Source organism: Dermacentor variabilis, chromosome 7 (assembly GCF_050947875.1).
Source record: "Dermacentor variabilis isolate Ectoservices chromosome 7, ASM5094787v1, whole genome shotgun sequence".
In the NCBI taxonomy this organism is placed as follows: Eukaryota; Metazoa; Arthropoda; class Arachnida; order Ixodida; family Ixodidae; genus Dermacentor; species Dermacentor variabilis.
The window spans coordinates 99310909-99335831 of NC_134574.1; the positions used below are offsets into that span (position 1 = coordinate 99310909).

Here is a 24923-nt window from a genome sequence, read left to right on the forward strand (position 1 = left end):
GTACACCCTTACAGTCGTCAGGTAAGATTTGGCTTGTGAGCTCCGACGTCATTACGATAGGCCGATGCTCCCCCATTAAGAAACCATGCTATGGAAAAAAGAATGACTGGAGCCAGGTGCCACCCGTGTGCTTCACGGATGTGTATGTGTGATGATCATTTTCCCGCGTTATGTCACCACCCAAAGCTTGCAGGGCTTCTGTCATCTAGGCTTTGTGTGAGTAACCGGAAACTTAAGCGGCTGTACCAAAGCCTTGTGAGGCCGTGTTTAGCAGCGTAATCTGCCAATAGGAAGTGCCTAACGCAAGTGTGTTTCTAGAGCATAATGCCGACGTGCTCTGGGACGATCACTTTCGGCGATACTATCCGCTCGGCCATCAGGCGCGCGCTGATTGGCTGGTTGAGCACTACGTCACGCGAAGGCGATAGTATCGCCGAAAGTGATCGTCCGAGAATACGTCCCACGGTGGAGCAGAGCTTCAGATGACGTCGCCATCGCTGTTGCTTTCGACTACGTGTTGGCTACGCGTCCAGAGCAGCCAGACGCCACATTCAATCAGGACTTCAACAGCATACGAAATGGACAAGTCCACTAGGTGGACTCTCACAGAATACTTCCTCTAGTTACACCTTTTGCGAAACGCTTTGACGTAGCGTATGCTAAAGCGATGCTCACGCGCTCTCCCGAGTGACAGCTGGTGCGCGCGCGGATTGGGCACAAAGGTGGAGGATAGAGGCGGAGCATTATGGGCGAGAAAGGAGGTGGAGCTCGTGACGTCAACGTCACGTGGTGCGTCCTCGGCTCAGAGAGATCAGGGGATATAATGTCGCTTGCGGGCGCTGGTCTCAAGGCAGTGAGGGTGAGAAGCTTGCTTGCTCGCACGCGCTATCGTCTCACTACATTCCATTTGCATCCATCTAGGCGTATTACTAAGTTGTTTAAATATTCTTGCGGGAGAGCGCACCCTGGACACCGTGTCGCAAGTTCCACTGCATACAGAAATAAACTACGATGGTGCCTGGTGAGGGGTAATTAAAAGGTGTGCTAAAGAGTAACACAGTCAAAACTTGATTCTCAGCCATTTGTTGGAAGAGTTTTAAAGTAGCCGTACTTCGACGCAGTGGAATGCGCGTTAACTGGTGGCACTGCGACAAGCATTTACTGCTGCAGCGACATCAGGAGTAGGCGAAGTTGTGGCGGAGGTCGCCACCCATAGACTCACCAGGATCAGGATGACCACGGTGAACGCGTAGAAGATGGAGTCCCTGAACAGGGGCCACCAGGTCACCGGAACCTCCTGCACAGAAGCGAGGGTATACAGGAGATGTCGGGTGCGTTAGTTGTTGCTGTCACCAAGTGATTAAGTGGCCATATACCACAGTGGGGGGATTGACCCAAGATGTGGATGGGCCATCATTCCAAACGGCAACCGGAAATAAATTTGCAGGGCAGATGAAGAGTAAATGATGCACAAAGGCTAAATTATATAAAACGAGAACAACTTAGTATAATCAACAATTCAAAAGTACAAGAGAGAGGGAGAGAAGAGATGCAAATTTAGCGGGGCGTACGTGGCTGAATGCCATAGTCGAGTTTCCAAACGAAATGCAATCAGGATCTTTTTAAGTCCAGGCCAAGTCTTCAAAGGGGAAGCTGCAAGATTTTGCCTCGTCAGTGAAACAGCTACAAGAAGGGTTGAAATGTTCTGTCCTCATTACAAAACGAGTACAGAGGGGACGGTACCAAGCCTGACCAGCGTAGATAAATGTTCAGGGATAGTAGGTGGCAGCGCAGCATAATTTCTTGAGGGCAAGAGCTTTCTGGCGCAAACCAGCGCCCCGTTCCAAAGGGGACGCTCATAACATCCATCCATCCACTGAGAGAAGCATGCAAGTGTTCCAAAATTCCCCACTGCGAATCAATGGCCCGCTCATCTTCCTCAACAGTTCACGACAGTTGAGCCGTTGCGATATATATATATATATATATATATATATATATATATATAATGTGAATTTAAATATTTGTGACTTTTTTAGTAGCGAAGTTTGAATTTCGCAGAGACAGAAATGAGTTCGTTTGTACGTAGCATGGCTAGGGTGGCAGTTCTAGCCACCCTAGCATTACGCTGTATTCACGTGGATAGAATTTAGATATTTTTTGGGCGTATGGTTATGCTGCCCCGATATTTTTGATAATGGCCGCCTCGCAGACGAACCGCAGCAGAACGTCCATAATACGTAATGCTCTTCTAAACAAATAGCAACACTAAATCAGTTCGAGCTGCATGGCACATAATTCTTTAAAGACTATGCGCATCATAATTTGGAGGAAGGAAGAAAGAGGAGTGGTTACTAATGATGGAATCACAGGACAAAGTTCCCATGTATGACGTCAAAATTTCGACTTCGCGTCGTTGGGGTGTTATCGCAAGAATAAGTTCTCAGAACTTAGATTTTATCTTTGGTGCTTTTAGAATGCAATGTAGTCCTTCATCGATAAGCGATTTACTATAGCCCCGAGCAGACGTCGTCAAAATCTGTGACTCCGCGAAGGGTTCGTGCGGCAAAAATCAATTAGCGTGTCCGGCATTCCGGTACACGCAATGGCGCTTATGTAATACCTGGTTACTGGGCGCCGGTAGCGACATCTTGTGACGCTTTCGCCTGACCATATTGCCGCATAGACACGTTTTCATGTTTCACGATTGTTATTGTAAAAAAACATTTAAATAGGCAGTTTAGTAGTGTGGTTTGCTGGGCCAGTTGGTACATGGTGAACGTATAAGAGCTTCCAGCAAGTACGGACGCGAGCACAAGTAAGAGGAAACGGACAGGACAACGCTTTCTACGTGTTTCCTGTTCTACGGATTCCGCCAGCATTTGTGTTATTACAGCAGTAATAGCTCCGTGTTTGTCTGGTAGAACTCCACGCAACCAGATGGCGTCACCGACTCAGCCGCTCAAGGTTGCGCCTCCGGTAGTCCGGTAATCCGCAAACGCCATTGCGTATAGCGGTATACCGGACATGCTAAAGCTCCCTATTGAGATGGTCTCGACGCCCGTCATTCGTTCTCGCCTTTCAACCTGGCTTGCCTACGAACCTCCTCCCCTCGTGGTATAACACGACTTCGACACTTAGCAGGCAGCGGTGCGAAAGCTGCCCTAGCATAGTGCGGTCACAGAAGCCTCCCTCCGCGCATATTGCACAGCAGTTTCCTTTTACAATTATGTTTCGTCCTCGAGCGCGAGCGGTGCGTTACTGCCGCTAGTTGCACAAATCGCTGCGGTAAATAGGATCACATTTGCGACGCTTCTTTCTATGTAAGCATTACTTCATATATTGCGTCGTAAATGTACGAGACTTAATGTTACATTGAATTACATAACGCGTGCACCTATATGCAGGGTCGAATCCAGGAAAGCTTCGGGGCAAAGATGACTAAGCAGAAAGATTTCATCTCTTGGTAATTTACTCTTCTGCAATACCGAAAAAAAAAACGCCAATGTTACCCCAAGAAGAGGCTCGCAAGCCAGAAAGGACGAGTGGCGTCGCCGCCGTGAAGTTCCCGCATCAGCTCCGTGTGACGTCATAGATTTTGACGGCGTCTGCTAGGGCCCGGTTAATTGTTTATCGGTAGAAAAAAATGAGCCACGTTATATTCGGAAGGAGATCAAGATCGAGTTTGGCAAGTTTCGCGAACTTCTACTGAGCCAACGAGGCCGCGCAGTGCGAAAAAAAAGTGATTTAAAATGCGTGACGTCACACTGACGTAACGGCACGGGGATTCTGGCGCGAACTCAAAAACAAAATTGAACTTTGACGTTAATTTTGCTCTTTTAATAATTAACCTGTTATCGCTAAATTAGCAAACGTATTGTTTTCAAAGAATACATTATCAGTCTAAACTGGTTTAGTCTCTGTATTTAGGGTCTCTTTAAGCGCCGGCATCATGTAACGGATCATGTAGTGGTATTCATCGTGCAGAAAAGAAGAAACAATGAAAAGAAAGAAAAGGTCACCTTTCCGGCGCAGATTCCGCATAGCCCGATGACGAAGAGCACGTTGAACACAGCCGAGCCGACGATGGTGCCAGTGCCTACATCTCCCTTTGCAATAAGGACTCCTGCGGCAAATAAGCAAAATCAAATAATAAGTTCTTGCGGGAACCAGCGAAGGCGATCGTCAAAATAAGCGGATAACGTGCGAGCTGGCCGTAGAAACCAAATGGACGCACTGTCAATACTTCAGAAGTTATATATATATATATATATATATATATATATATATATATATATATATATATATATATATATATATATATACTGTCGATGTCGATAGCGGTACTTTATCATGTCGGCGCAAGTTATCGTCGAAATTCTTTGGTAGACGGCGGGACAGCGTCAGGACGACGACTGCGTGCTGTTACGTTTGGCGTATTAGCCGAAGAGTCCTGGGTGCGTTGCGGTGTCGATGTCAAACGACATTCCACTCAGTCAACACGGGCACTGAGATGTTGAGAAATTGAACATTCCTGCTATATAGGGCGCGTTTCTGATTCTACCCGAGCGACTTGCCCGCAAGGTCATCGTGAAGTGCTCTCCCACAATGAACGTGCCCGGTCATCGTGTAGAAGCGCTCCGAGAACAACATGTAGCTGCGCTCTATGCGGTGTTGACGTGTACACTGTGCTCTGTGCTTCTGCCGGTATGCGTGTGACTTTTGTCTGCAAATAAGTTTGCCCCTATTCCCCCTTCCCCCATGTGAATAACCCGCTCCCCCCTCCCTGTTGTTCTCCTCCAGCCTTCCGACCTCGCAATCATGCGTGGGCCAGCCTTTGAGCCTCCGCGTGACGTCCCAGTAGCGTATATAGGCCAGCTGCTTGTTTCGGTCGAGACGCATCGCGGCGACGTAGGCTATATAGACCCCCAGAGTGTGACGCCCGACTCCAGGAGAGACCCAAATCCGAGAGCGTGTATGCGAGACTGTTTGCTCCAAGGAGGCCGGACGCTCCTCCAACCAATCCCTTTCGCACTGCGGTGAGGCCTATAAGTGAAGCTGCATGTGGGTCAGCCGGCAAGACGAGGCGACAAACGCGTCTGGACAACAGGCGCGGAGGGTCGAGCCCCGGTGTGGCGGAGAACCACGGCCAGAAGGCACAAGGCCTTCCGGGGGGCCATGCTCTCGCGTGAGAGCGCGTGCGCCTTCGCATATATCGGCAAAGTTTGGCCGCCGACTGGAGGGAGAAAAATGGCGAGAGCCGGAGAAAGCTATACATTCGTTCGCCTTAACAACGTGTAGGGCAAGAGTGCCTCGCGTGCTCGAAGGTCTCGTCTTCGATTATCCATCGATATAATGCACCCACGAAAGCGCGGAGAAAATATATAGGCGGGGGGGGGCGGTCGAAAGCCCCGACCGTCTCGTCTCGCTCACGCTTTTCGCGCACGTGACGGGCCCGCGCCACTGTTGTACGGACTGCGTCCCTCCCGTACACACCATTGGGCGATCGATATTCGAGCTTCGTTTTTTAATTGTGTGTCCGCTTAAGTGGACGTGCACTTGATGGTTGCGTCGTCCGTGACAGAAATACCATACGAGGAATACAGAAATTAAGTGATTGAGCAGTCAAGCTCACCAGTTCGAATTTGTTCCGCTCAGCTGGATCACTTTTCGTGCTCGTGTATGTTTAGTTCTAAACGAAATTGGAGACATCCAAACCTGTTTACTCATCGTGAGGCTTGTAGCGCGTTAAAAAGACAAGGACGAAAGTGAGACGTGACACACACACGTCTCACTTTCGTCCTTGTCATTTTAACGCGCTATAAGCCTCACGATGTCTTACCAACAAGCCCAAATCACTGCTGTTTACTCACCTGTGCTAACAAGCTATAGTGAAAAAATAAATAAACATACACAGCGTTGCTCAGTATGCAGACCTTCTTTGCCCGAAAATTTTCCGAGGCTCATGGTTATATTGCGCTCAGTTTTACAAACACGATATTAAGGAAGGACAGGACGTGGACGGACGCAGCGTTTGCGCTGCGTCCGTCCACGTCCTGTCCTTCCTTAATATCGTGTTTGTAAAACTGAGCGCAATATAACCATGAATGTTCACCAACTAGCCCCCTTCATTGCTTTCCGAAGCTGCCAAGATTGGCGCAATAAAAGGACACGCGTCGTATTTTTTTCTTTTTTAATTTTATTTCGCCGTTCGGTCTGAGTAACTGTATGTACGTGCTGAATTGATCTTCGGCTTGTCCTGTGCTGAGGATTTTCATTTTCTAATTTGCTGCGAGCTTACTCAATAAAGCTCTGCTGGAGCGGGCACGTACTTGCTGCCCCCCTCCCTTTTTCTTTCTTCTTCTTGTAAGCAGACAGTTACAATAAAGGGCGCACATATGTTATTCCGCGAACGCGGTCTGAAGGGCAGATCTGTTGAGCAGAAATTAAAAACAGCGTAGTGTCCTCTGTAGTATTGAAATAGCTCAATTTTTGCACTTTTTGAAGCGGCTTATTCGTCGGAGTAAGTTGTAATCACGCGTGTATTTGTAGGGGTCTTTTTTTCAGCTGCACGAAATAAAGAAAGTATGCCCAGTGGCAAATAGCATAATTCTATACCCTTTATCGAAGCTACTCGATGTGGCGGCCATTATTTCTACGAGAAATAAAAAATGATTAAATGATCATAATTACGCTAATTAACTTAGTTTATTACTTTACGGCACATATTTGAATCTACGAATTCTAGCTAGTAAGTGCGCGAGGCATGTTCACCTGGTACGAATTCTGAGGCCGGCACCTGTTTTGAGATATGCGCCGTTGAACTTGCGGCTGACCTTCCTTAAAACGCTGTTTCGTGCCTTGAAGCACTAAAGTAATGGTACGCCAATGCATTTCGTCGGACACTTGGAAAATTAGTATCTAGAAACTGGTGTAGTCCCGAGAATTCGTTCCAAGTCGATATGCCTTACATTACCCGCCGTGGTTGCTCAGTGGCTATGGTGTTGGGCTGCTGAGCATGAGGTCGCGGGATCGAATCCCGGCCACGGCGGCCGCATTTCGGTGGGGGCGAAATGCGAAAACACCCGTGTACTTAGATTTAGGTGCACGTTAAAGAACCCCAAGTGGTCAAAATTTCCGGAGTCCCCCACTACGGCGTGCCTCATAATCAGAAAGTGGTTTTGGCACGTAAAACCCCACAATTAATTAAATATGCCTTACATACTCACTAGCTACAACTCGTATAGATTGAAATGTGTGCCGTAAATTAAATCATTAATAAGTTATAATTATTCAATTATGCATCTTCATCTTTCGTTGAAGTAATGGTCGCTTCATCGAGTAATTTACATCAGGGGTTGGAATAGGCGTTATCTGCCGCAGGCCATATTTAACAATTTGGTGCAGCTAGAAAAAAGAAAGCACTCTGTACAACGCACGCGTTTTCTCCACCAAGGAAGTGCGTCGTTGCAACAAACGATTGGTGTCGATAGTGCACAGAAATCGAGTGCAATATACGCACCGAGGATGGCGGTGAAGAGCTCGGGCGCCGAGCTGCCCGCTGCCATGAAGGTCGCCCCGGCCACGTCCTCCGACAGGTTCAGCCGCTGCATCGGAGAAGGCCGCATGCGTCACTCTTTTGCGTCACGGATCACGGGGGAAGCTGACCGCGACGTGTGCGGCACCTTTTCGCACTAAGCAGTCCGCAGTCCAGAAAACGCGCCTATACATGGTTGAACACGTGGGTCACGTGCAACGCGCAGTTGAAATGCCGTGTGTCCCAGCTAAAGTGGGCCATGCTGCTCAAAGAAGAAAAGATTAAAATATCGTGGTAGAAGGTATGGTTACAAGATCTACGGTAGTTCGGTCGTCAGACCTTTGGCAATTGAACACCTTAGTTCTTATGATCGTATCTTGCGCCGTGACCTTTTAATCTTCCTTTTTTTCTTTTTTTATTTGAGCACTTTGGCCGACGTTATAGCTGGGACACCCTATATATATGTATAGTTAGGAATGCTCAGCCTCTGTTTGGTGCCTGCAGCGTTTCGACAGTATACAGGTTGTCTTACGGATCGGCTACTACTGTAGGCAAGCGGGTTGGACGGGCGTTTTTGGGACTGAGCGGGCTACCTGTTGCGTCGGCAATGGCTTCGCTCGTGGCCAGCGCCAGTAACGTGGGGGCTTCAGTGCCCCTTATGGGCTAGCCTCCCGACAGAAGTGAAGTAACTGACAGCACGAGTAGAGTAGCACGAAGTTGTTCGTGAACGTCAATACTTAACAGATTTCCCTTGCAGATATGTCTTTCTTTGTTTTCGTCTGTTTTAGTGTTATTTTGTCAAGCACGAGCCGTCGGTATACCCTAACTTGAAAATGTCCTCGAAGCCGCGTTTGGCACGCGTTTTCGACGAAGCCTGCTAGTGCTGCAGAAGACGTTCGAACCGTATATCCGCCCTCGTCTCTCTCTGTCTTTATGTAGCTCTTTTTTATCTTTAACGGAACTTTTTTTAAAAACTTGCCCATGCCATATGTAGTGCGATTTTGCTCCTTGAGCGCGATTATACTCCAAGAGGCCGATATTATTTGCGCGAGGAATTGTATAGAAATGTATAATCGACCAATTAAGAACTCTCGCTAACAAATTGTAGCCGATGAGTTCTTAAGCCATATACACTTGGAACGAATTCTGAGAATGGCACCAGTTTTTAGATACGCAGACGCAATCATAATCGCATGACCTACGCGCCGCGCACTTATCTGTTTTGAGATGTCCGAACCTATTGAGGGGGCCCTTTAAAAAGTGGGCGGAACAATAATGCATTTTTACCGCAAGTTTTTGACAGCGCTTATCTCAAAACTGGTGCAGTACTTTCAAAATACGTTCCAAGTGAGCGGACCTTGTGAAACCACTGGCTTCAATTCGTTTATTGCAATATGTGCGTTAAAATAATTAGTTAAAAAGTTGATTAGTAAGATTTTGTTAACCCCTTTTTGGAGAAGTGTTGTCTACAGGCAACATCCCACAGAAATGATTTTTTCGTGCCGAGTTTGGTATTGAGTACGAAGTTCCAGGCGAAATGTCTCCGGCCAACATTGGGTGACAGGTAGCGAACATTTAAAGCAGGACACGTACAGGACAAGGAAAAGAACATTTAGCATGCGCCTCAAGTTTTTTCTTTTTGAAAACATGGTAAATTTATTCCTTTGACACATATCTAAAGCCTGCCCGACTTTTGGCCAATATTCCCGAGTGTGTGCCAATGACAAAGGCATCATCATCATCAGAGGAGCAGGAGAAGGAGAAAGCACAACTGTCTCCGACTGTAGTGGTGTCGCACACGTTATGTAAAGCAAATTAAATCTACACCTATGGTTCGTACATGATTAGAGCTGTCCGTACAAATTCCGAACGAAACCATATGTGGCTTGGGGCGAAGCCTGCTTCCAGTTTTGTGCCTGGAATTTTCTCCCTATCGCTAAAAGAAGTTTCTGCAAAACCTATCTTTCTTTTAGTTGAATATGCTTATTCTCAGTGTGCTTTACACAGCTAGATAGAAAGCCAGCAATTTTCTTTGTTTGTATTTATACGCCTCATCTGTAAAGGGTTAATTGGTCAAGTACGCGTTTTGTTGTCCGGTGCAAGTAACGTCCGCCTCTTGGAGCAATCCAGACGACTAGATTTGTGCTTGCGGCACAGGCCACTACAAAAATTCTTCGCACATCTTTTTTTTTCCTTGGAAGAAAACGGTGTATGCTCTATAGGAGAACGTGCGGCACAAGTGTCGACTTATTGTATGTAGTGGCCGGTGTAGGTACAAAAGAAACAGGCGCCCGAGCGCTTTTGTGCAGAGATGCTCTCGCGGTGTTCAACACTCACGGCGCAGCACTCCTCGAGGGAAGCGATGAAGTAGTCGTCGCAGACCACGGCCAGCGCGTAGAACATGTAGAGCACGACCAGGATGTGGACGATCACGCCGCCCTTGGCGCGGGCATCGTGCGAGAACAGGTCCGGCGGGAACTCGTGGTACGCTGCGAATGGGAATGCGCGAGTTGTTTGCTCGAGCAAGTTTTTTTTGCCGCATCCGAGGACTTTTTGTGAATCGGTATACTGCGCGGCAGAGCTTATATCTGTACGTGGGTGTCACGATCCGGTGATGCGGTCGCCGAGTTGCACCGATGTGAAGGCAACGCGAAACAAATAAAAGAGCTTGAGAAAGTAACTTGTGTCCTTTCTCTTTAAATTGAAATGAAATTAATTATGACGGGGGTTAGATTTGCCGTAATGAAGCTTTATACTCATTTTTCAAAGAGAAGCCGAAGAATGTATATAAGTTAATTCCACAAGTAGGAACCGAATGCCAGTCTACATTTCATTAATAATAAAAAAAAAAATAAACGGAAAGTCATTCTCCCATCTGTGCTTTCCTTTACTTCATTGTCTGTTGTCTTCGCGCCGTTATGACAACGTGGCTTTGAAGTTGGGCGAAAAAAAAATTGTTCCTATGACCCGCGGGGATCGCTGGCAGCGGGACCGTCGAATTCAATCGTCCGCTCGACGCACCAACGAACCCGTAAACGCGGGATTGCCTCGCAGCATTCTGACCGCGATGCGCCAACTCAAGCGGTCCCTCAGAAGTTTCACTTGGGGGCCGCTAAAGGGCGCCACCTCCGACTAGAGGGCTCCTATACAGCGATAGCCGACGGGAACGTCCACCTTCCCGAAGCGCTGGTATTCATAGCGGGTCGGAGCGTTGACTGGTCGGCGCGCGGTCTAGATAAGCAAGATACGTTGAGAGTATTGGTGGACGAAAAGATGGGCAAGGATATCGACAGAGCCGAGATAGCTGTACATTACAGAGATAGAGGTTTTAACGGAGAAAGAGAAGATCGAGAGGAGATAAGCAAAATGTTGTAGGCTACAATAGATGTAGCGAAACGTGATCAGCTCAAGCATGTTAGATGACTACATTTATCGTCGCCCCGTTTTGAAGTGGATGACAGCAGACATCGTCGGCAGGGAGCGCGCTCTTATTTGAGTCGAGGAAGACTGCGAGCGGAAATGTCGCGTTTGCCCAGTACATCTTGCACTGACTTGCTTTCGATTCACAGACCCGTGTTTAGCTGGGCGTAATCGATTGCAGCTGAAACTTGGCGGGCTTTCTTTTTCAGCCGCGCTGACGTACTACAACTTTGAACCGCTTTATATCTAAAGGATGAAACATGCGTAGCTTCGTATGGCCTCGCCCGCTTATACGAAACGGGCGCGACTTATTGAACAGCCCTCGAAATGGCTTGCGAAAACATATCACCAATCGTTTGTCCGCGTTCTCCTGTTCCCGTGTTTCTGTGCATAGCGAGAGAATAAAATTGTCAATTACGGTGTAACTCGAACAGCCACATTCTGCCCCTCCCTCACCCCACCCCGCCTCTTTCATGACCCTATTGAGCGACCGAGGCCGAGGTGTACAAGCGTCCTCCCGTCAACGCTAAATGCATTTCACTGTCCAACTTTCGATTCGTATGACCCGTGTTCCGCAGTGCTGTGAATTCCTTTGACAAGGCATCGTGACATGCCAGGCATATTTTTTTTTGGCGTAACATTTGCTCGTTAGCATAATCTCGTTCGAGCCAGAGAAACGATCTATCATTCCTGCAGTTGTCTACGTGCAAGTAACATCCTCTTTGCTGATGAAATCCTCGGGGGAAAAAAAATCGATTTCTAAAGTGGCTGCGCATACTAAATGTTCGGCTGTGTTGACGTCATTTCTCCACTGGTCGACACGGGATTGTACCGCGTTTCGCGAAGCGGGTGTACAAACCCGCAGTGGGTGAATTCATTCCGCCACGCCACTCTATAGTGCACACGTCGGCTAGGTCGAAAGTTCGCGTCTCAGTCGTGGCTGCTGCATTCTTGCGGCGGCGGGACGCAACAAAACGCTCGCACGTGTGCACTCAGGTGCATGTTTCAACGAAGCCTGTGGTCAAAGTTGGTCAGAAGCACTCTATCTTTCTCGGCAAACTTGGGCGCCACAAAATAAAATAAATTAAGAAAGGCGCAAGCGTGGGTTTCCTGGGGATGTGCAAATACACTGCTGTCACACTGCCGTTAAAAGGGTTCGTATACAGGGATGTTTCAGCGAACACTTTCAAAAATTCTTAAAGGTTGCCTGTGGCTGACCCCGCAATTCTAGTTCATGAGCTGGTCTACTCGAAGCGGTGGACACTACGTGGATCAAAAAAATTCATAATCGCCTAATTAACAAAAATCACTAATTAAGTTTCGAACTAATTAACTTATGGCCCCTATTGCAGTTTACGAATTCTAGCCGTGGGGTTCGCTAAGCGGATCCTCTTAGAACGAATTTTCGTGATGCCACCAGTTTCGAGGCATTGATTCCCGAAATTTGCGGATAAATGCATTGGCGTTCCAGGCACTTTTGTGCTTGAATGCATAAACGACGTTTTGTTAAGAAAGTTAAGGAAGTTACCTTGGTTCTGTCGAGCTACGTGTCATTTGCGTATCTTTTGAGATTTGGCTAAAGTTATGTGGGCCACCCTGTATGTGCAATCGATTCCCGAGCTTTATATGCGCGGGACATTCCCACCTTCCAGCGTGGCCAGAGGCACTTTCAGTTTTCCACTGCAGGCTCGACAGTGCTCGATTGTGAGTGCGGTTGCACGTCTCGCTTCACCGCAACGCGCAAATACCGCGCCGGGAAGTTACCGCTACCCTGCAACCACGTGACGAAATTCTCGAGCTAAGGGCAACGCGTTCTGAGGCGTTTGTGCCTGCCGCTTCCCGCTGACCAGAAACTTGCCGCTCTAATGGCCTGACACTTGGCGCCGTAGAAGAAAAAATAAAAAAAAAGTTGAGCTGTTTTTTTTTTCCTGCACGGCATCGAGCAACTATTACGTACTCCGTTACCGTGCCAGGCAACGACACAATGGCCAGCTCCACTTTGTATGTTCTTTTTCTATTATTTTCCCCCCTTTCGTGTGCGCCGATGATATATCGCTGCTAGGTGATGAAACTTGCGCCCCGTGAAAAGAAAAAGAAAGCGTTACTCGATCTCACCTTGTTTGCATTGCACTGTTTTTTTTTACTTTTACTTTTTATCCGCGCCTGCATTGAAGACGTGTTTTGCTCTTGTTTGTCCTGGACAATGACGCAAGCGCGCTATGACACGCTTAGGCCAGGTATCGGTCGGAGGATGGCAACGGGAAAAATGTGCAAGCACGAAAAGAAAAAAAAAAAAAGGAATCGCACAGAACGAGAGAAAAAGTAAAGGGCAACAGGAAAAATGAATGCATGAGGATTTATCGGGGATAGGCTGAAACAAAGGTAAATAAACATCGTTAGAAGGGCGCATATAAATAAAGAGCCGAGGGGGAGTGGAGACACATAAATGGTAAAAGCATGTAGTTGTAGCTGTACAAATGTTGGCATATATACTTGTATTGAGTGAGCTAGTGGGACCGAGGCCCGATGAAATTTGTTTTGTTTGTATTTGCAGACACACGTTGCTGCTTTATGAGGACGGGGGTTAATCGCAATCGGGACCTGCCATATAGTTAACGTAAACACTTTTTTTTCCGTGACTACGAAAGCTTTCATTTTTTTTTTTCATTCCGGCCCCTTTGCGGGATGCGGCCGTCCTGGTAGGCATAAACCACCACCTAGTTCTCAGAAGGACAAAGCTCCAAACGGAAACCAACAAGGATTGATTCGACTGTAAGAAAAAAACAGTTTATGAAAAATAAAAGCTACGCGGATTTTTCTCTTGCTATTCCTGAACGACTTGGCGTAGATGCTGTATCAGGGTTGCCAACTGTCGAACGGAAGAAGTCGGGAACTTGGGGGAGGGGAGGGGGGGGCGTTGTTTGGCGACATCTGACCCCGTCAGTGCCATAGGTGTCGCAGCTAGTATGCGCGTGCAACAATGTCCAGTAACTTTTTTTTTTAGTCCTACCATGTCGCGATTTACGTCGACAAAGGTGCTGTAGTATAGCCTGGCTAACACGGCTAGCAGTACAGACAATACAGATACAGCGGTTAGGGCTTTCAACAAAATTATATCCATCACAAAAGAAAAAGAAAAACGAAACCGCCTTTATATTCATGACGATGTAACGAAAGGCAAAAGAGAATGTGCAACCTAGCTGTCAGACATTATAAAAAAGCAAATCTGCTGCCAAATTCGCGAAGGTTTTTCTTTCGTAAGCGGCAGTGCTGTTTGTCATTGGCTGCAGGTGCTGCCCAAAGCACCACGCTTTGCTTGCGCTTCTGTGTAATTCTCTTGCGTCCTTTTGTACACCCGATGGTTTGCGTGCCCTATCTTCGGATATGGGCAAAACTTTAAGCTCCCGAATGTGGTCTAGAGACTACACAACACCGCCCGTATCGCAAAGGTGTGAGCCCGCGCAGCTGTTTCAATTTTTACGTTTAAGTGCGGCGATGCTGAGAAATAGCGGAACAGCCGCTATTTCGGTATCCAGGGTAGTCACTTGATGCAAAGAGGGGTTTCTTGTCTTTCACTTAGAAGATATTTCTAACGAAACACTCGTTCAAGTCCCTGTAGTGAGGTAAGGCTGGAAATGGGTCGAAATTATGGTTCCGCTGAATGCAGAACTAGCCAGGAAGTCGGCGGCTTTATTAGAGCAATGTCGAGAATGGCCGAGAGTACTATACTGACACGAATCGAGCCCCTTTTACGTGAAGACGAATCAAAAACCGTAGGCAACATTGTTAAAGTTAATTCTTTTGAATTGTCTGGCGGTACATAAAACAGCATGCAGAGAGGCACTCGACACTTACCAGGTCTAGTGCAGTATACGTCCTCCGCATCTTCGCCTTTTGTTTTGTTCTTCCGCCTGTCTTCCTCGCCTTCGGCCGCCTTTGTAGCGTTCTTGGAAGCGTTGCTGCTGTGGGCGGTTTCTTCTCCCGGAGGTTTAGGTTCCTCTCCTTCAGAGCCGCCTTCCCTGGGTTTCTCGTTTTCCTGGATAGGTTTGTCTCCCTCTTTCGGCTGCGGTTCCCCTCTGGACTTTGAATCGGTTTCTTCTCCCGACGTGGACTTGTCGCTTGTCTTTGATACCGCCTTCGCGCTGTCCGTTTCTTTCACCGATTTCGGCTTCGTCTCTCGATGCGTATCCGTCTTCGATCCTTGATCTACCTTCGACTTCGACTCTTGGCCCGTCCGCGGCGATTCTTCTTTGGATTTTACTTTGTCCCCGTTTTCCTTGTTGCCGTCTGCTTTTGTTGGCTTTTGCTCATTGTCTTGCTTCAGCTTGGTCCCGGGCTCTTTGTCCTTTTCTTTGTCCACGCTCGCCGGCTGTCCCTTGGAAGCCTGCTGTGGCTTTGCTCCAGTCTTCTTGCCCGATCCTTCTGGCGGCTTTTCGTCTGCTCTCGGCTTGTCGTGGCCCGGCTCCTTGGACTCGCCTTTCGCCTTTTCTTCGTCTGCTCCCTCATCAACTCCCTCCTTCTGCGTCCTCTGCTTTCCCGAGGCTTGTTCCTTTTTCGGTCCCTGTTCGCCGCCTTTGTCCGTGCCTTCCGGCGTTCCTGGTTCTACCTGCGGTCCGCCCGTCTTGGTCGCTGTTCCTTCGCCCTGGGGCTGCGAGTTTGTCTGTTTTCCTTTGCCATTGCTTGCGTCATCGTCTCCGTCTTTGTCTCTTGACTTTCCTTTGCCCCCATTGCCTCCAGCCGATGTTTTGGGCTTCGGTTCGTCACCTTCTCTCGTTGGTGTTTTATCTCCGTTAGCGCTGGAGCTTTCGGCGTGCGAGGCTCGTTTGGAAAGCGGGTTTACGTGTCTCTTGGGCGCCGGCGCGACGTCCGGTTCCTGTGAAGGTGGGACCGGAACGTCGTCTGCTTCCGCCGCTGCCCCGGTTGAGAGCAGACGACGGCCTGTCGCAAAGCCGCTGGTCTCAGGCGTGACTGCATTGGAGAGAAAGAAATGTACAGAAGAAGCGAGCGTTAGAACTAGGTGCAGGTGAAGGAAGAAAGACGAGTTTTATCAGCGTTAAGATCCATTCTACACGATGGTATACGATGCGTGCATGCTATGCGATGTCTATAGCACTCCACCCCCCCCCCCCTCCCTTCATGCTTTTATCGCGTACAATGGATGACGGTGAACCGGGCTTGGTATTGTTAAGTTATACGACCGAAATCCCATTCATTCTCAATTTCTTTCTTTTTCTTGCTCTCGTTTTCTCCTTTCACTTGTCTTGATCACAGCAAATTCGTTGCTTCCTGATTCGTTCCTTCTTCTCTCCAGCTTTCACTAACTCTCTCCAGCAAACATTTCGCGTTTTGGTTTCGACCTTTGCAGGGCTTGTTCCACGACGATAAAATATAAGAAAAAAGAAGGCGACGACGACGAACAACAAAACGTCGTATCGTACAAAATCTGTGTTCGCTGGCATATACCGCTTTTTGTGGATGCGCCAAGAGATGCAGACGGAAAAAAGAAAAGCGACAGACGAGAAGTTATAAGAGAGGCTCTTCTGCTTTCCAGAAGAGAGCCAGAAGTGTGCCGTCTGCAGTTGCATCGATCGACGTCTGGCGAGCAGCAGCCTCCTTAAGAAAACGCGTACCTATAGAGCATAATATATCCACGCAAACAGAGAAAGCGGTATTGCGACAGGACGCTGCAGCCAGGATGGCGGGGATGCAAACCGCTCCTTTCTGACTTTCGTTTCGCCAGTGCCTTCATTGCGAAAGTCGCAAGCACTCCGGGAAAAAGTAAAAAAAATGATAATAATTATAAAAAGAAGGCTAGGGCAGAAAATTGCGAGCATTATATCGTCCTCCTGCGTCGCGCATGTATGTATAGTCGTTCAAAACGCAGACTTCGCGGTTGAGTCCACTCGGCGGGACCCTTAATCCAGCGACTTATATGTACGCAGCACGAAAAGGCTTACAAACGAGATAGAGCGCCAACCGCGCGCCGACCGAATCTTGCAGGTCGGCGCGCATGGTCCGGGTGTACGAAGAAAAATATACGAGCACCGGCAAATACGCGGGCCGAAAGTTTCTGGGGAAGCGCTGTTTATTCATGGCTTCCTCAGTGCACGGTAATAAGAATCCCGAGTCACGCGCGCCCTCATGCTTGCTGATTTAAGAAGACGCGAAGTGGGGTCAAGCTGCGCAAGCAAATTGTGGTCGGCGTGTTCAGGTACGCGATGCGAGGATCAATATTTAATTAGATTCATTTACGGGATACGCGCCGTGATTGGAGATGCGCTTGCGCATGCGCGTAGCCGCCGGTTTGCCGGTGTCTGGGCGAAAGAGGCTGCACATATACATATATATCCGGAAGGCCGTCTTGTGTTACGTTTTGCGTTACGTTGTGCTGATACCGCTCGGGAAGCGAACGCCATCAACGACACAGAGGAAAACTTTGAGTCAGGTTCTTGTGTGTGTGTGTGTCTTTTGTGATTGGGCGTACTTAAAGAAAAGGATGTAACATGGCGATATATTTGGTATATTTGATCTCTCACGTGAGGCCTAGCAGGCGATAGTTATATATATACTGTAGTCTGTTCAACTGATGTCTGCCTAGTCTGAATAGCGGACGATAGTTGTTCAAAGGCTGCCGTCGGGGAAGTTCTCCTACTCGGCGTATAAGCCTCACGTTGTTCGATCTTAGGACGGCTTGGAATCGCGCTGCAGTGTGGTGCAGTACGTCTATAACGTCGTGTGCGGCAGTTTGCCGGGGAAAACGTGTTTGTGTGCACCGGCACGACATGTGAGGGGAATTTCTCCGCTGCCAAATATAAGTCGTCGTCCGCGTCGCTATATACAGCGGCTACAGTTGTGTGTTCGTTTACCGTCTCGAGTCGTCTTCCTCGGCACCCCGCTTGCCTGCCATAGAAAGCACCGGGACAGCGGGTTCGCCTTAAAAGTGGGTTTGCACTTTTACATCGAAACCCGGCCCGCACATATTAAAAGGGTGTATTTTTAGGCCAAGGACGACTGCTACTTCTTTGAGCCTGTCTGCTAGATGAGTAGCCTTCGGAGATATACCTTCAAATTTTTTTTTACGGCGCTGTGCGCGGGCCGAGGATGCCGCCAGGACCCACGAACTCCTGGCCGTCAACTAGGCGGGGCCTTTGGCCCTCCCCACCAACTCGCAGGGCACACAATAAAGTTCTCTCCTCCTCCTCCGCTGTGTCGAGTGTACCGGGAAGTCACCTCGCCGAAGCAACGGGCATCGTGCCAGTGGCTTATAGCAGGGAAGCTCTCCGTGCATGCATTCGGAGCGGCGCCACCGAAAGTATAACCCGTGTCGAATGTGCAGCCCCTCAGCTCGTGTTGCTCGATGGCCTCGCGTGTGTTTTTCCATGCCCGTTTACGTAAACACGTTTGCGTGAACACTAAGACGCGTAGGTTGCTTTTGCTCTCTGGCGATGGCTGTTTTTCGCCGGATCGTCGCTGTTATCGATTTGTCCATGGGCGGCGAGGCGCGCCTGCTGTGTGCGGAAACGCTTGAACGTTGTCGCGGATTCGGTGTCGAGAAATCGCAAATGCGCGCGGCGGCGCGAATGCTGTCGCCAAGTTCCCGATTGTGTAAGCGAGAGGCTACATGCAGTTGCGCGATATACGTGTATACACGTGGCGGACAGACGCATGGTCTCCGGTATCGTAGCGCTTTGAGTGTCGTGCTTGTTTTTCTTGGCGCACGTTCTCTATTCGTGGCTCACACTTCTGGCACTCTCGGGTTCTTCGCCGTCGCCCACACGACGCGACGATTGCCCCCGTAAACAGTACTTTGGCGTCGTGCTGTGAAATTTCGTTCTCGAAACGGGCAGTAGGGAGCTCGCGTGCGACTTTGTTGTCACTACGCCATCGACTCACGCTGACGCCGAAACGGTCACTAACGACGCTGCCATGGGCCGTGCTGTCGTGTCGATTACTGAATCAGTTAACCCGCTAGCATATAGTAGGTTCACGTCAACGAATCCGTACAGACCGCACGTAGCGCAGCGGTTTATTCGGGATTCGGATTCTGCACGTAGTCGCGCACGGGAGTGATCCACTCTAAGAAAAGTTTACGCCCTTTGACTTGTATCTTGCCGCACAACAGTAAACGTCATCTGTCTTGTCCGCATTTCCTTTCTTTAACGCTGCGAGCCCGGTATACTTCCCAGTAACGAACGGCATGCGCATTATCCGTATGGCATAGCATTCCCTACAGGAAAGTAGCGGGTGCGGCGTTTTCAAGAAAAGAAACGCAAGCAAGGCAGATGACCATTATTGTTGTGTGGCAGATATGCACCCCAAAGGGTGTAAACTTTTCTTAGAGTGTCGTATCGTTTTCCTTTTTTCTTTTGTTTTCTTTCGCCGACTGTATTCGTCTTATCTACGCTCTGGCTCGCCTTGCAAAACATGCGACTTCTTTACGCCAACCAACGACGAGCTTCTCTGAGCGTACACCGCGAATTCGCCGATGCACGCATTTCGTGGTAACGCCTTCTGCTAAAGAAAAAAAAGATGTATCCCCTTTGTTTCAGCCTCTCGGCCAGACGACATTCCTGGATAACTTGCCCTTATTCGTTTTGCTGCTGCCACTTCTTGTATAGCGAGCATTAAAAAAGGGGGGGGGGGGTGCAGTCCGTGTTACGATTGCTATAGTGCACGCTTTATCCACCCGTGCATGCAAAAAGACGCACAGATCTCTCGTTTCAGCGCCCGAGTGCCCCCCCCCCCCCCAACATGCAGAGCTGCTGTCGTTTGTTAGGTGAGACGTTCTTCGTGCGACTCACGAGCAACACAGAAAGACGGCAGCTGCCGTCAGGTATAATGGCGCAACCGCCATTTAAATAAACGGAGAAGGAATCTTTTATTATACGGTTGCGGACTGAGCTTGCGCATTCGTATCCCCGTTATATATGCGGGAAGCTCTCTAAAAAAAAATCTTTTGGTGTAGCAGATGAGAATGTTTTTTTTTTTTTTCCCAAGCAGACGACAGCGGTTAGGAAAACGAGAACGGTTCTGCAAGCAGACGGCGCAGTGGGCGCGCAGATACGACATGGTCGTTATGTAACCTACCGATGTCTTCTCGTTGCTAAACCACCGATTGTATCGTTACCGTGAAGCTCTCCGCCAGATTGAAGGCAGCGGGAAGCGCAGTAACCCCGAATTATATCTTTCTCACGGACGAGAGTAGACATAGGTGGGGTGGAGGCTGTGATGAAGAAGTGAACAGGATCAGGTTCTAGCGCCAGCGCCGGCAGACGTAGCATATATAACGGAGATAGTACCAACGTGCTCCTATCCGGCCAGCTATTTCTGGAATTGCATTTTCCGTTTAGCGCTCCGGAGCTATACGATACGGCAGACTGGTATGACCTTCTCGATACGTACGGTTGTCGCTCAAGATATTTCGGCGATTGGGAAATTGCACTCTCGTCGGCGGTGGAATGGTTTGCTGCTGCGTTGTATAACCACTGCTCACGGCGTATGCTTAGTGAGCGGAGGTTTGATTTTATGGTTATTCATTAGCGTCCGCACTCTGGAGACACAATCAGCTGAACTAATGTTCTGCTATTTTCATTTTGTGTGTTCTAATTTATTCTCTTACTATTTCAATTATCCCCACCTGGTCTCTTTCTTTTTATATTTTGGAAGGTGTAGAGTGGAGTTCATTTCTGTGCTGATAATTTGGTGCGACCCCACTTCCTCTCAAATGGGGCCTTTGCGGGCGCAAGTGAAGAATTTAGTAGTATGGCAACACGTAAGGAAATCCGTTGTACTTATTCATAGATTGATTGTGATATGCTCATACGGGAGACGGGGACGCTAGCTGTTGTTGAGAAACTGGCTGTGTTCGTGCTCAGTAACTTGTGTACGATTTGTTTACGTGACCTCGCGTTTGCGGCATGCGCACTTACACCCTCGTTCTCACGAAAATCAGGTGATCACACTTTGCTGATAATAAACCGCAGAGAGGAAGGTAAGGTACCGTTGAAAACTGTTGTTGTTTTTTTGGAGGGGGGGGGGAGAACGGAGGGTCAACGAATCCGTCGCTCTGAAGAACGCTATGCAAAGGACGGCACCCTTACGTCTACTGACCGCTTGAACATCGATATAACGAACACTGACATGCCGAGTTACTGGACATAACGAAGTGTTTGTAACGTAAGCTAGCTGAACTGTGACCGCTCTAACCTCAATCTAAAGAATACGAATTCAAAGATTAAAAAGTTATCGGATAGAACAGTTCTTGTCTAATAAATTGCTTCTCGCCGATATAAGCGTGTGAACACACACACACACACACACACACACACACACACACACACACACACACACACACACACACACACACACACACACACACACACACATATATATATATATATATATATATATATATATATATACACGGCAAGTTTTCTTAGCGGCGCCGACTCGTTCGCGACGCGCGCTTAGCGGTTGGCCAAGCTTCTGCTATGGCGGCTGTCTATCGCGGCACAGCAGACGACGCGTGAATCGCAGACGACACGTTCGGGACCGAAGAAGCAGACGATCGCTTCGCATCGCCGATTCCAGCGGCGCCGAGTGTGAAGAAAGAGAGCCAGAAAAGGGGAGGAAGGAGGGCTGAGATGGGTCGCGAAAGAAAACGAAAACGTGATAACGTATAGAACGTGAGGTTAGGTTCGCTTAGAGGGTAAATAAATCTTTCGTCCTGCGGTCACACGGGGAGATATTGGGGTCAGCGGAGGAAGAACGACCGGCGCTCTGCTGTGTGCAGAGCGGATGGCCGAAGCGAGTAACGACAGACGTGAGGACGGTCGTGTCAACAGCACGCACAACACGCACCTGCACGCATGTTCGCACACGCACATACACAGACACACACACGCGCGCGCGCGCTTGACCCGAGACTCGGGGGACTGCCGCTAGGTGTCACCATTGTCGTCACCGCTTGCACGCTTGCAGATAGAGGTTGGAACAGACTGACAAACGCGTGGAAGGAAGAAAATGGAAGTTAAGGGGAAGAGCGTGGTGGAGGGGGGGATTGATTTACTGCGCGTTATCGCCATCCCTGCCCGACGCAGCCGCCGCAGCAGCCCCTGTCGGGTTGCCGGGTAATAGCCGCTAAATTGAGCCCCGAAACGCAATGCTAAAGGGCCACCGAGAGAAGGTGCAAGTCAGCCGCAGTCTGGGAGAGGAGGAGGGTGAGGGTTGGGGGGGGGGGACGAAGGGAAGTATGGAAAGCGGTGGCTGAGGGAGCTTGCTGCAGTGTTCGTGCGAGTACGGCGTGGTGTGGCGCGACAGGGATGAAAGACTTTTTACGCGCGGGGAGTAGGGAGGAGATCCGAAGCGAAACTCAGATGACGAGAAAAAGGAGCGAGGCAAAAAGTGACGAGAGTTCGTGCGCAGTCGCGGAAAAGAAAAGAAAGAAAGAAAGGAAAGAGACTGAATGCGAAAGGGGAGCAGAAAGCGCGCGCGCCGAAAGAATAATAATAATGAACGGGGACATTGATCGAGTTCGGGGCTGAACGGCGGGTGTTACTCTTTTCTTTCAGATTGCGAGAAAAAAAGAAAGAAGGCAAGAAAGAAAAGGCCGGTGGAGGGGCTGGCAAAAAGCGAACTGCGCTCGTGTGCCTGTAAAGGATGCTTCTCCTTGCGCAGTTGAGCCGGGAGGGAAAGCGGCGGCGAGCGGTGGTAGGGTCGTGTTGTTTGAGCACGGGCGGTGGTGTGATGTCCGCTATCGCAGCGTCATCGCAGAGACGGAAAAGCGAGCGACGGATAAAAGGTCATCAGAGATAAGAATTGACAGAGGTTGAAAAGAAAGAGCAAACAGAGGAACCTACGGAGAGAAGGTGTTGGGGGTAACGGTGTTCGCGGGGGGGGGGGGGGGGCGAGGGGAGGTTGAACGAGCAGAGGCTAGTAGATGGCGCCCAGATGGCAGGCGAGCTGTTACGCTTTGTGAGGCCGTATGTATAGGGAACATGCATTATAGGGACGCTCGGGAATAGTGTGTGTACTTTATTGTTTTCCCTTATCGGGGACATGAACTACGAGGGTGTGTTGGGTCGGCACAGTTTCGCAGAAGATGACTAGAGTAGCGCGATCTGCAAGTGCTCGAATGTCCACATCGAGCGTGTGAAAAGAATGTTAGTGGCATTCACTTTTTGAACATATTTTTCATTTCGTAGTCTGGAACACTGTGGTGTGTCTTATACCCTCCGGCTCAATCGCCGATGAAGACAGCGCAATGATGCCTGAAATTGAGTTCAGCGGTGCGAGATAGGGGACTAGCTTGGTGCACGTTCATAGATGTCTAGCGCTGCGCTTTATTTGAGGAATGTATGTGCATATAATTTCGCAGTTCTACGTGCAAAAAAAAAAAATCAATCTGACCATGAGGCACGCCGTAGAATTCCTAGCACCTGCGGTTGTTTGACGTGCACCTAAATCTAAGTGCACGAGTGGTTTTATTTATTTATTTATTTATTTATTTGTTTATTTATTTATTCGCGCTTTTTGTACCTTCCTTAATTGCGCCGCCCCTTCCTTTTGACATTCTGTGTAAGACGCGATTCTATTATGAAAGTGAGCTCGTTGTTCGACTTTCTTTCTTTCTTTCTTTCTCTTGTATGTCACGGTCGCGGAAGGAATAATGTCGCTCGCGATTAGAAAACGTCGCTTAATTCTTTCGCACTGCGTTGTTCATGGCGCCGCTTGTCCGAAGCCACCTTGTGTGTCATATGTTTAGCGAAGAGCGTTACGCTTTTTTAAAATTTTGTTTGTTTCGGCAGCGAAGTTGTGCAGGGAAAGTCCTGCAACGGTTTTCGTGCGGTACGTGGCAAGATGTGGCGATGTGATCGATATTGAGTTGAGCATATATATACATGTTCAGACTGCAGAAGCCTATACTACATCGGTCCACGTATACAGAAACGCCTAGCTCGGATGCAGTGAATAGCCTGAATAAATAAATAATAATAATAATAAACAAAGAGTTGCTCGTCGTTGACGTCGACCAAATACAACGTCTTCCTGAGCGAGTCGGGAGCGAGAATGCGGAGTAACTGCGCACGGCACTCTGTATCGCGTTACTCGTCGCTAGGAAGGAGGAGCGTCGGACTACTTAATTCATTTCTTTCTTTCTTTCTTTCTTTCTTTCTTTCTTTCTTTCTTTCTTTCTTTCTTTCTTTCTTTCTTTCTTTCTTTCTTTCTTTCTCTTTACTGCACCATCTTCGAGATCGGTCCACATGTTTAGACTGCACCGCAGAGCCTAGAAGCACGCGTATATACCGCGATACGCAACGACATAGAGGTGACTCGCCCCGAGAAAGGCATTGCCTTTTTAAAAAAAAAAGGGGGGGGGGCAACTCGGGCACAGTGAATGCATTGCGCGGGGTATAGTGAAACACTTGCAAATTCTCGAGTGCAATACGGGCAGCGGTGAACCTTACCGCTACATGGCTGCCAAAGGGCGCGAGAACTTCTGTGTGCAGCAGCTTCGCTGTCTTCGAAGGTTTTCCGTTAGGTTTTGTTTCTTATTGTGGCCCGTTATCTTTCGCAATATATATATATATATATATATATATATATATATATATATATATATATATATATATATATATATATATATATATAACGAGGCTAGGGTGGTTCAGGAATCAAGCGCGCAGCGAAGTGCGCACCGAGATGTACATCTTCTCGGTCGTTGGCCTGCCAGTTCCGATCACGCGGCCCGGCCGGCGAAGATTCGAGCTTCGCCCCCCTCTGACGACAGCGACGGCGTAGATCATCGTTGATCCACCGGGCAGTTTCTGGATAGGAAAGTGATTGCGCAAATTGCTCCACCGCCGGCCTTCGCTTACGTTATATATATATATATATATATATATATATATATATATATATATATATATATATATATATATATATATATATATATATATATATATAT

The 24923-nt window shown here is 48.5% G+C and overlaps 1 protein-coding gene across 1 annotated transcript in view; it reads right to left on the reverse strand.

The window, feature by feature from the left end:
* LOC142587677 (sodium/potassium/calcium exchanger 4-like) overlaps positions 1-24923 on the reverse strand; it is a 78856-nt gene that overhangs the window by 29309 nt on the left and 24624 nt on the right. The window contains exons 2-6 of the mRNA XM_075698844.1: positions 14813-15925; positions 9875-10026; positions 7523-7607; positions 4023-4126; positions 1223-1297 (exon numbers count right to left, since the gene is read on the reverse strand). Coding sequence (XP_075554959.1) covers positions 1223-1297; positions 4023-4126; positions 7523-7607; positions 9875-10026; positions 14813-15925 — 1529 coding nt within the window. The remainder of the gene's footprint in view (positions 1-1222; positions 1298-4022; positions 4127-7522; positions 7608-9874; positions 10027-14812; positions 15926-24923) is intronic.